General features: G+C 41.0%; 1 protein-coding gene across 3 annotated transcripts in view; it reads right to left on the reverse strand.

Moving 5' to 3' along the window:
* Positions 1–2,139: 2,139 nt before the first annotated feature.
* Positions 2,140–12,497, reverse strand: part of TECPR1 (tectonin beta-propeller repeat containing 1) — a 30,185-nt gene continuing 19,827 nt past the window's right edge. For 2 of the 3 annotated variants that reach the window (XM_056334152.1, XM_056334153.1), the window contains exons 15-25: positions 11,317–11,444; positions 10,931–11,033; positions 10,149–10,245; positions 9,676–9,755; positions 9,293–9,349; positions 7,749–7,923; positions 6,412–6,547; positions 5,971–6,063; positions 5,145–5,251; positions 4,582–4,701; positions 2,140–3,893 (exon numbers count right to left, since the gene is read on the reverse strand). In XM_056334152.1, the coding sequence (XP_056190127.1) occupies positions 3,696–3,893; positions 4,582–4,701; positions 5,145–5,251; positions 5,971–6,063; positions 6,412–6,547; positions 7,749–7,923; positions 9,293–9,349; positions 9,676–9,755; positions 10,149–10,245; positions 10,931–11,033; positions 11,317–11,444 (1,294 nt within the window). In that variant the 3' untranslated portion in view covers positions 2,140–3,695. Of the gene's footprint in view, positions 3,894–4,581; positions 4,702–5,144; positions 5,252–5,970; positions 6,064–6,411; positions 6,548–7,748; positions 7,924–9,292; positions 9,350–9,675; positions 9,756–10,148; positions 10,246–10,930; positions 11,034–11,316; positions 11,445–12,497 lie in introns of those variants that run through there. The other variant, XM_056334154.1, reaches the window with a different exon arrangement.

Raw genomic sequence — 12,497 nt, forward strand, 5'->3', positions numbered from 1 at the left:
GGTGTGAGGCATGGCAGGGTGCAGGGCCTGGGGTGCCTGGCCATGCTGCGTGGGCTAAATAGGTGCATTAATCGGGTCCGTGCAACTTCGCAGGTTACTTCTGCGGCGGTGCTGGGGAGCGGCGGCCAGGGGAGGGTGGCGCTTTTTGCTGCGTCCTTGCCCCGCTGGCAGTCCCCGGAGGCTGGGGAATGACCCGGGCCCTTGCGCAGGGCCGGGGGGACCCTCCAAGCCTCGGGGGAGCTGCCCCGGACAGGTCGCGCCGCCAGAAGAAAGGGCGCGGTGGAGGCCAGGCACGGCGGCCGCGGGTGGGCTGCCCCGGCTCTGGGGGCGGTTGTGGCGAGGTACACGGGAAGGGGCGCGGCTGGGGCTTGGCGCGACGCTGCTGTGGTGCGAGCGAGCAGGCACCGGGCGGCAGCACTGAGGGGCCGCTGCCGTGAGGCGTTTCGGCGGGCTCGTCCTCTCCTGAGAGGAGCTGAGGGGCAGCGGCCGTGAGGCGTTTCGGCGGGCTCGTCCTCTCCTGAGAGGAGCTGAGGGGCAGCGGCCGTGAGGCGTTTCGGCGGGCTCGTCCTGTCCTGAGAGGAGCTGAGGGGCAGCGGCCGTGAGGCGTTTCGGCGGGCTCGTCCTCTCCTGAGAGGAGCTGAGGGGCAGCGGCCGTGAGGCGTTTCGGCGGGCTCGTCCTCTCCTGAGAGGAGCTGAGGGGCAGCGGCCGTGAGGCGTTTCGGCGGGCTCGTCCTGTCCTGAGAGGAGCTGAGGGCAGAGCGGCGAGGCTGCGGGGTCCCCTTACCTGCTGCGGCTCCCACCGTAGCACCACACGTGGTCTGGCACCGTCGGCTGTGCTTGCTGCTGGGAGAGGCCGGTGGTGAGAGGGACAGGTGCTGGGGCTGAGCGGCAGCCCTGCTGAGGACAGCTTGGAGCCTGTATGAAGGCCCCACAAGGCCAGAGACCGGGCACTGTGTTGCAGCAGGGACCTCCACCTCGGGGGGAAGACATTACAGCCCGGGTGTGGGCTGCGGATAGAGCCTGGGGCCTCTGCCATGGGCTGCAGCAGCCGTCAAACACCAGTGCCAGCTGCTTGTGGTGGAGCCTCCGGCATCGTCATCGGGGTGTTCGGGCATTGACTAGGCACGGCTGGGAGCCACCTGGCTGTGTTAGCCCCGCAGGGGCTGGGCCAGGTGGCTTCCTCTGGGCCATCCAGCCTGAATGCTGTGGTTCTGTCTATTATATAGTAAGTGAGGACTAAGCACCTGTAGGTAATAGTCTTTTTTTTTGTACAATTCTTTAAAGGTCATTAGTCTGCTAGAACAGTGCGTTTTAGGGTCATATGTAGGTTTATACTAAATGTCATGTCTGCAATGTTTTTATGGGATAGATGGGTTTAAATTGCTATTTGGTTACTTCAGCAGAGGATGGAAACCAATGAGTTTGAAAAACTTTCAACAGTGTCATTGGTGAAGAATTGCACATCACTTTGAGAACCAATTACACTGATATTACTGTTACAAATATAAAGTTTAAATGCTTATGGCAGTGTATTTCTGACAGGACTTCCTGAAAACAGAGGCATTTCAAATATGAAGCCCCAGACGGCATGTAACACCTAGCTGCAAGTACAGTAGCAGAGGAGACGTGAAGGTTACCCCTTCTCTGAAAGCAGCCATCCACAGTGAATAGTTGGGCACAGGACATAACGTGTTTTAATGGAATGGCAACTGCTAGTTCCACAATGTACTTTGCTACGAAGTGCTGCATTTCTTGGACATGTCAAAAGGGATTTCGTAAGAAGCATTTTTTTCTGATAAATTACTTTTATTTTTGAAAACGGCTTCAATTTAAAGTCACTTTTCCTTATTTTAACTAGCCACAACAATGACATTACATTTTTAAATTAAATAAATAGATTTCTAAATAATAGTTTCAGAAGGCAAATATTTAGTACTCGAGCATAAACAACTTATCTCTTGTTCACTTAAACCCAGCTTTTACAGTAAAGTAAGTGAAACTTGGCAATGTAGGGAAAGACTTAAAGGTACATTATAAAGCTTATTGTATGAAATCAGTTTGATTGTTGGATATGTAAACACTATTAAAATATTTTTCATATGATGCAGAGAAAATACAGTCCTAATAATTATCCACAAATACATGTAATAAAGTTATTTATTTGGACAAGACACTGTGCAAGTTATGCAAAACTTATTATGGTAATTAATGCAAACATGTTATTCATGGTAATCCCACAATGTATGTATAAACCAGAAATTTCTAATCACATACTGGAAAGATCAACAGTTTCTTTTAAACAGTAAAGCTTCTTGAATCTTCTTTCACATTTGGACTTGGAAACAGTGCTCTCCTTGGCATTAAAATGCCAAATGTATTCCTTAAATACGTGCAAACATGTTTTACTTCTACAAATACAGTACTGAGACCACACCACACTGCTCATCATATAAAAATAACTCCATATACAGTCACACACAGAGAGGAAAAATCAATGTAAACTGCTGCCAGGGGAAAAACAGTGCTTTCCTGAAGCTACTGGGAGAGGCTTTTTCAGCACAAGGACTGGATTTCAAATAAGGATTTCACATCACGGTCCAATTATGATAAGTAAGACAGGAAAAAAAGCTTTTTTTGAGAATAAAAAGTGGTTTCTTGTTGAAAGAAGGGATGAATCAATCATGTATTAAAAACAAAGAGCAGAGCTTCATTCTGAACCCATGTTAGTGTACATTGGCAAATTCCACTTGATACCAGTAAAGCTGTTTAGCACTCCTACCACTTGTGAAGTCAGAATCTTACTTAAGACCTCCTCTTTTCTTTTAGGCTATGAAAGCATGATTTGCGATGATTTGGAATGCAGCCTAACTCCTCAAGTGTCTGACGCCTTCCAACCACATTAGGTAGGCATCTGTATACTTCAGTTATTGTGGGGTTCCAGTTAAGATGAAGACAAAACATGATTTATCACCATTTAGGCGGACAATTTAGAATGAAGCTTTGTCACTTAGACTGAATAGGACTGTGCTCTCTACACAGTCCTGCTGAAACCAGTGGTTCCATTCTTGATTAAGATATTGCTCACTGTGAGCAAAAATTGGCTCTTACTGGTAGCTGCACCCTGTTGAGCTGTATACAGTTTAATATCGCTGATGGGAGCAAGACCCAAGCAAGGTACACATGCTGATATAAGCAGGACTCACCTGAACAGTTGCATGCATGTGTCAATGCTTGTATAGTCAGGACAGTTATGTTTGCCTGTAATTCATTTAAATTTATACTACACCTTCACCTCTGCTCAAACATGAATCTGGAGAATAATTTGCAAGGTGTGTGGATATGAAATATAGGGAAGAGAACTGTAATATTCACAGAAAAATAAGTAAATGTAGTAATCATCTGTGAAGATACCCACATTTGTATGGTTGTATAGCAGCTATGGCAAAGGGTCAGAAATACATTGTGGCTAAAAAGCCTGCCTGCTTTGACAAAGCCAATTAGCTCTATCAAGTCGCGTTTTACACATGATGTAGTAGATTAAGTCAGTATTTAAAATACCCCATTGCAAACTCCAGTTCAGTAAAAAGTATTAGTAGCACAAAAAGGCCATGTTTTTCTCTCCAGGCAATAGACATTTAGTTTCTTTTTAAATTATACTGACTACTGCTTGTCTGCAACATGTAGATGGCGACAACTTAACAATTAACAGTATTTCTGTCCAATTCCTGACTGTCACTGACCATCAGAGGGGTTTTAGAGTGTTCTGTTTTCCCTTTACTCTCCTCATCTTCTAAATCCTTTGATACCGCAAGGCTTTCCTCGGAAGTGTCATGCATAGCAACCCTAGATGCTTCAGTTGTGTTTCCTCTGACTGTAATGTGCTCCCACCCACCCTGTAAAAGATTGATAAAGAAATAAAAAAGGAGAAATGTCACCTTGCAAGTACCATATCTAATGCGATGCTTTATGTGCACTACCAGTTTTATACTGTTTACTCATGAGGAAAGTAATCCTGCTCTGGGCTGAATCAGAAAAAAGGCTCCTTGTTAAACAAAACAAAACACAAGGTATCGTCCTGACAGGGAGGTATAGAGGTAGTAAACTTGAGGATTATTTTTATTACAAGGAATTAAGATTATTAGGGTCAGGCATTCATAATAGAGCCATAGCAGGTTTTCCACCAACTTAAAAGGGGCCAAAACCATGAAACAGTCTTTCTTCAAACATTGAGGGTAATATAGGGAACAACACAGAGGAATAATAACCTGCAGACTAGGAAAAATTCTACTTCTTAAAAACAGCACTTACTTTACTAATTTTTCCATTATAACTTTTTAATTACCTGTTTAAAATGAATGCTTATCAAATGCAAATACATTACTTCCCAGCTATAATTGCATAACCTGTAGTATTAACTTAAAAAAGGAACATAAAACTGAAGAACGAAGGTCAGTTTCCTGCAGGTATATGCAAGCTGTAGGAAGCTTGCCAGCTGGAGCAGGACGGCACTTTCCTTTCTACACGTGCCCACAGGTATTTGGATACGCAGCTTTTAGGCAGTTTTATGCCCCCAGCACTTACCCCAATACCATAATCCCATGAGAGGCCTTTAGGTTCCATTGGCTGAACACCGGTGCGATGGCAGACTGTCCCACAGCTCAAACTATGACTTCCTTGCACTTTGTCAGCTATCACCCAGACCTCAAGAAAACAAAAGGAGGCAGTAGCATGTGCTCTTGGTGCTGCTCTTCCCAGGTGCAGTCTGTTTGACCTCTTTCAGACATCAGTCTTGATCTTGAATTGGCCAAACCTGCTCTAATTTAGTCAGAGGCACACCCAAACAACCAACTAGATAGCAGTGTTATAATTAAAACTGCCAGATAGTAAGACTTGGCAGGAAAGAGATTAAATATATAGAATAGTCTTGTTAACTGAAAATTAACAAGGCTTTTTACAGTAAAGGGCTGGCTGTATCACTATTTCATTGGCATGACTTTTGTGTTGGTATCAGTATTCTAGCATTTAGACAATGACCTTGGAGAATAAATAAAGTTAAACACAAATAATTATGAAGAACATTTAATTACAAAAGGATGTTAAGTCACTAATAAACTAACATTTAAACAAGGATGCTTAATACACACCTGGTCCAGGGGCCCTACAGACATTTTACGGATATTATTTGAAACGTGATCCCACGTAGATCCTTGAGGGTAGCTTGGTGTAATACCTTGCCGGTACCAAAGATTGCCTATAAAATAACCAGTCCTGGTAACAATTTATCTGCTTTGTATAAAGTGTTAGTAAACAAGATAACAAATCAGTAGTTCATGCTTTGTGTTCTGTGGATATGTATTATGGTTTTGACTAATGTGTTACAGTGAAGGACAATGAAGTTCCTACTTTGGAATTTGTGTTTCTACAGTTCTTCTTTCTAGCTTTTCTGGAAAACAGAAAATACTCTGTTCTGTAAAACTTCTTTGGGAAAAATGTTCATATAAGGAACTATGCACTAGAGCACTAAAGCAAATGAGATAAAGATCTCTGAAGGAGACTGGTGTTGAAGACTTGTTTATTTTACAAAAGGATGCTTCGTAATTTATCTTGCAATGGTGGTGCCATTTCTAGGTTTTGCAACAACAAAATATTCCTCTTCAGTTTTGTACGTTCTAGGGTTTCGGACAAAATCCTGCCATACAATTCTTTTCTTTGACATTCATTTACTCCCCCCCCCCCCCCCCCCCCCCCCAAGAACAGTGTAGATGCTGGACTGTTGCTACCTAGGGCACTATCAGATGTAACAAAAAACAGGTACACCATCTCTTTCAATATGAAATATTACTCGTCTTGAAGCAACAGTAATTGTCTGTCCAAGCAGAAGCTCTAACTTAGCCTCTGCTTTTTAAATCGGTCTGATGTATACTGATTTGTTTTTTGTAACATTGATAAATAATTTTTAAAGATCCTTACCATTTTTATCCAACACAAACACAGACGTTCGTCCTACTGAGACTTGTTTTAACTTTTGTTTTTGAGGTGAAGGAATATGGTACCAACAGTCACCTAAAGGTCAGAAATACTTGAGTAAAATTTTGAGAAGACAAAATTATGTATGACAAGTCTTGGAAATGCCTGCAGTTGAAATACATAGCTGAGGAGAAAGCTGTGAATGACATTACACTTAATAGATTCTTACTAGCTTGTTTATAGAAGCAAACACTTTAAATCACACAAGTGAAGAGCAAATTAACTGCTATAATTATCAATCAGTATTATTCATATGCACTGTGTTTTGCACAGCTATTGGAAAGCCGTCTGCTAAACTGACTTGTCTTGTTCAGATGTTGCAGTGTAGTAAAGCTTACACAATGTGTAAAATGAAGACTGTGCTCAAAAAGGGCAAGTACTTACCTGCAGGTTTTTTTGGAGACACTGAACCCCGATAGAAGGCAGAACCATCTCTAGCAATAGCCCACACTTGGTAAAATGCTCCAATTGAGATGGAAATGAAGGGCTGATCTGTTCCCACGTGCAGCCAGGACGTTCCCTAACAAATCACGTAAGATGAATTGTAAAGCAATGGTTAAAAACTCCATGACAAATACTGTTGATAATTCCCAAATGGGAAAAGCCCTACATAGTGAAAAAGATTCTGAAGAATAATTCTTACATAATTTTACAGCTGAACAGAAACAAGGTCCCTGATTGTCAAAGATATTTGGATATAAAACTCTTTGAAAATAGCTACACTGGACTATAACAGAGCCTTTCTGTTGAAATCACCAGAATTTAGGCACCTACATGTCTCTGAATAGCTGGGCTAGAGCCTTCTTTTTTCAAATAATCCCTTGGTTTTGATTACATAGAACAACAGTCTCACAAAAATCGGATATGGAGCTTCAGATTCCAGACATGGTATTTCAGTTCTTGCTGTTGCACTGCCTTACAGATCTGTGCTATTGTAACTGATTGAACAGCAAGAAAAAAAAAATTTAAAAACCCATTCCTATAGATTTTCAACTGGCAGTTCTTCTCCAAACTCCACTAAAGTATATTGTTAAGATTCCCTGCCTCCGACCCCCCATTGTAAATACGGTTTAAAATCAGTGCCTATCAACCCTAATCTGGTGTTTCAGCATATGTCTATTAGTAGGAAATAACTATTCCTATTGAACTTGCTGGGACTATTTGTTCCTTTCTGCATATTTTACTGGATATTCACTCATTACTTCTGTCACGGTCCATAAGAAAAAAAGTTAAATCCATAGGTTAGTCCAGGCCCACCTGTCTTAAATAAGCAGCCAGTTCCAGGCCCAGAAAAGTCAAACGACAAACTCCTAGTGGTATCAGTGGGCATTAGACTGGGACCATACTTCAGAGAAATTCTGATCCTCAGCAGTTCATTTAAATGGGATATGCATATTATCAACAATTAAAAAAAAAAAAAAAAGGAACTAAGCTTCAGTGCAGAAGGTGGAAGTCAAATGCCTCACAAGAAGACCTACAGGAGCTGACATTAAGTTCCTGCAAGTGACGTGGCACAAGCTAAGGTAGATTATGCAAGGGAAGTGCTGTTGTAAGAACTGTGGGCAGCAAACTGTTTCAGTTGATGGACAAGGACCTTCAAATCTGGGACATAAAAGTGAAAAAAATAACAAGGTGCTTTGAGAGAGTACACTGCATGACTGTATGTACTTCCATAATTACATTAAGTATGTCAATAAGGCAGTAAAAACAGGGAGCCTTACAGCTGGATTTTGCTGTGTCACTCCAAGCCTGCAGAGCACGTCTCCTTTGTCACTGATTGCCCACAGTGCTACTGCTTCTTCATCGTCTGCATCTGAACTGGGAATTATGGAGATGTCCCACAGGGTAACAGGAGGCACTTCCAGCCACGGCCCGTTGGTGACTATCTTACATTTTCTGAAGCAGAAAAAACCCATGCCCATCAGAAGTATGTACTTTCTATAACTGAATTTGTTTCCTGGTCCATTGTTGACTTCAGTGCAAACAATACTGAAGTCTTTTCATTAAGTAGGTACAGTAAGTATTAGCATTTTTCACTTCAAAGAGATTTATAACAATCATTAGTGTTTTGCATCAGGTTTTAACTTTTGACGTATTACTGATTTCTCAAAGCTTCTGTGGTTTTTTTTTAGAAAAGTTACTTTATAAAACCAAGCCCAACCAAGAAGTCTGCAGCTTGTGCTACACTGCTCTCTAGTTCTCTAAAACTCACAGTGGGCAACAGCTGGATAATGAATATTTGACCCCAGCTGAGAATCCCATTGCGGAACTCCACACCTGGTCCATTCCTGCCTCTGTCTTGGTTAAGGTAATTGTTTTTCAATTAGTTTTTTTGGTGGGGCTTGTTATAAAGTTATGTAGGTAGGCAGAGATAAGGCAGCTTTATATAAAGAGTTGGAGGTAGGTCATTCTGGGAATTGGTGTATTTTTTCTGTGGAAACTGCAACAAAGTAGTGCTGTCTATTAAAGAAATTATGTTAGATTCCATCATCACAAAAGTAACTTCTGTGTATGAAGAATGTCCTGAAAAACTCAGGACATTCCTCCATTCTCCAGTTCTGCAACACTGGATCCAGCCCTGAGCTGTTCCCTATTTGTTTTCGATTTTCAACTGACAATTAAAACTGATAGTTTAAAAAAAGAGAAATATTTAGACTTGAGGGTATTTCTCAAGTTGCCTTTTTTTATTTCAAGTCACCATTTTGATTGACTGGATGTTGTTTGTTTTGTTGCGTATCCTGGAACAACAACAGTTTGATGCTTTGGGACCTTCCGTTAAAGATTTTTGTACAAGGGCCAAAGTACTAGCTTTGTAGCATCAGTAACAATGAGTGTACTGTGTAACAATATAGTGTACTGTGACTTAAATGGGGTTGGTATTATCTGTGGCCTAGTACACAGTATGTGGAACTCCTATGTTAAAACTATTAATACAAAAGACGTATTACCAGTTGTTACAAGTGACCTAGTATGTACTAATATACCTAGACTCTACTATTCCTTAATCAATTACCATAAGGAAAATCAGATACAGAGAATAACTACCTAGCTGACTTTTATCTACAGATCCCACAAAACACAATAGGGTATCCACCTGTAAAGGCTTAAAATTAAAGCCACAATGCTAAAGATCATCAGCTTCTCCATTGCAGACATGTTATTTACTGCATGTTTACTAATGCTTTTGTTGATTTGGTGACAAGACTCTTCCCCTCATAACTAAATGAGACTTCTAAAAACGTTTATTTATATCTTAGTTCCTCACCTTGCCCAGCGCCTCCGTCGGACAAAGTCTTTCATTGTCTTGTGACCATGGTAGGACCTATGAAAACAGATTTAAGTAAGTGTTCATGAGGATGTCAGAGCATCTCCAATGTCCGTGCCAGCCTAAGAGCACTGTCTATGTATCTGCCCACCAGACGCGCCTGCTGACTTTAAAAGACTTGAAACTACAGTTTCCAGTTCACCTTGCTGCCCTACCTCCCCAGCAAATTTCAGTGTTAACATCCCCACAAAAAGGGAGAAATCAAGACACACCTGCCCCTGTTAAAGCACAGTTACTGTGCAAAACAACAAACAAGAAGAAATGAGGACTTAAGTATCACATTTGCCTGCCAGTATTTTAGGTAGAAGAAGGTATCTCCTTACGCTGGAAAGTCTGCTGCATACTGCCAGCCTTCCCGATCAGTGCCGCCTGAAGTATTAAAATCAATATACCAATCGGATACCTATTGTCAAAAGAAGACAATAACAAGCGCAATCAACACCTAATGTATAATAAAAATAACCTCTTCTCTATTTCTCTCCACCTTTTGGAGTGTAACGATGTGCTAGAAACCTTCTAATACTTGCAATATAAATTCATACAGAGGTTCCCAAGTCTTTTTAATTCAGTTGAAGGGATCAGTGCAGCAGTCAAAGTGCCACTAAACAAAAAATCCCACTCAATGCTTAATGTTCTTTTGACTGTGGAAGATTATTGCTGTTGTATAAATGGGGAAATCAAGGTTAAATATTATGACAAATCCAGGAAGAAAATCTGGGTCACTTGAGCCCAAGTCTTGTATCCTACTTGCTAAGCCTTGCCTTCTTAGTAAAAAGACTTTTAAGACAAAATTTACCCAAGACCACTGCGGAGAAGGAGGCTTGGTATTGATTTTTGTACATTCCTGCAGGCCAGATGCATCGCTCCACATGTATCTGTCTGTGGGCAGACCTCTGTGGTGAAACAGTGTACAAGGAATGCAAGGTCATTTACAACACAGAATTTAAAAGGCAAGGGAAGAAAAGCCTGTTTGTAGCACTTCCTACTTTCATACATGGAACAGTACTCTCATTAATCTCTGTATTTAGAAATATCATGCAAGTGATGAGGATAGTGGGAAAGAATCTGTACAATTGCTTCCCGTTACACCAAACTTGAGGACCATGTAAATTTTCCTCTGTAGTGTGAAATTCCTCACTACTATTTAAAATTGGAAGGTGGACCCTGAGTTTCTCTGGCATAGACACCCATATATATGAATGCTTTTTCAATACTTCTGTTCAAATGTACTATTCAAGGACCCAATGTATCTAGCATAATATGTATACGAATATATAGATCCTAGTAAGAACTTTGCTGTACGGCCCTTATGAAAGATGTTGCAAGTAGGCACACTTTGTGCACTCACAAAGCACAAATCTGCAATGTTTTGTTATACATGCGTTTTGAATGGATAATTCCAAATCTATAAAATTGAGACACACTGCTGTGTCCATCTCAGGTTAACAGTAAATGTTGGAGGACATTGAAGATACAATAACTGAAATTACTATTCAGAAAAGCTAGAACAAACGCTTTGTTTCATTTGACAGTATTAAAAAATTACAGTAAATAAATACAATAAATTAAGTAAATAACCTGCTGCTATATCCAGTGACTGGGTTCCACCGTTGGTTCTCATAAATGTAAATACATTTCACATCTGACTGCATGTAAATGTTATCAGCACTGCTGGCCAGTCCTGTGAGAAATAAACGATTTGGATTATAGTAAAGCTAAACCTTAAAGATGCTACATTTTAAATTCCAATACCCACAGTAATATTGCAGTCTCTTTATTTCTCACTCTTCAGCTGAAAATATAAAACTGCAATACCAATTCTTTCCTAACGTGTGGCCTGTTCACTGCATTGCCCTACGTGTTTGTAAGGCTAAAGGAAGGACAGCTGCAATAGCTTTAACAGCTGACCCAGTCAGGAAGAGAAGCGAGAGATGTGCACACTGCAGCAGACCTACTGTCCTTACCTTGAATGAAGCCACCTCCGTATCCGCCAGTATAAACCCAAGCTGTGTGATCATATCCTATGCCCCACACTATGCCTCGGTTATTGCACTCTATCAGTCGAAGATGACCTCCAACTTGACGCCAAAACCTGCCAGAAAAAGAACAGCATGTTACATTTACTCTACGCCACATCCATCAGGAATGTATGCTTTCTTCTCCTACAACTCAACAACCTGAAGGACAGGCAACTTCATATGGTTCTGTTCAACCTCTGTGCAATCTGGAAGTGAAGGCAGTTGCCAACTGAAAGCACTTCCCTCTGAACAACTACTGAAGAACAGATGGAAGGAACCTGTCTGCCACCACTTGGAATTGTCAAGCTTTGAAGTATTTTACTTCCCTTTTATTTTATGGCTTATATTATATATATTTAAACACTAGTTAGGATGGTCTTGCTTGTGTCTTTACATCTTAGTGGCCATCAACTACCTCAGCTTTAACTTCATCCTAATTTTTTTTTTTTTTTACATCTAGGAATTGCCTTTATCTGACAAGAAAACAAATTATTTATATATTTGCTATGGAGCTTGGTAAAAACAGGTGTTTAATTCTTCCTATTTTCTGGGGCTTTACACAGCCAGTTGGCCATGGCACTTTTCTGGGGAGGAACAGGGAAAATAAAGGGATTGCAGAGGAGTATTTTAGATATCAGAAAGGCAGGAGATGATCTAGGTCACAGATCCCCCAAACTAAGATGCAAGAGCACATTGGCTTTGTGATTTGCCACATGTTGAAAGTGCTCTACCCTGAAGAAAAAGGGCTAAAGGTATTATTCAAAGAAACTGGGGGTATTTTTTAAATTGAAGGTTGGCCTTTAACCCACCAGTTCTGAGCCTGGTATTTTGTTGCTTGAAGACTTTGCAGTACCATATTGCTGTACTTGTAATAGAAACTGTAACGGAGCTGCTCCTGGACTGTAGTGACTATGGAGGACTAAGAATTTCAGATTTCCTTATTCAGATAAAACTGAGAACTGAAATTACATTACAATGACAGTGATTAGGTTTACTTCTAGTCTAGGCCATCTCTTCATTTACGTAATTATGGCATTAAAGATGCAATCACAAACAAGTGGGATCTCAGTAAGAAAGGCTTTTGAAATCACATGAATAGCTCCAGCACCCAAGAATTAAAATATGAT

Source organism: Falco biarmicus, chromosome 4 (assembly GCF_023638135.1).
Source record: "Falco biarmicus isolate bFalBia1 chromosome 4, bFalBia1.pri, whole genome shotgun sequence".
Lineage (NCBI taxonomy): Eukaryota > Metazoa > Chordata > Aves > Falconiformes > Falconidae > Falco > Falco biarmicus.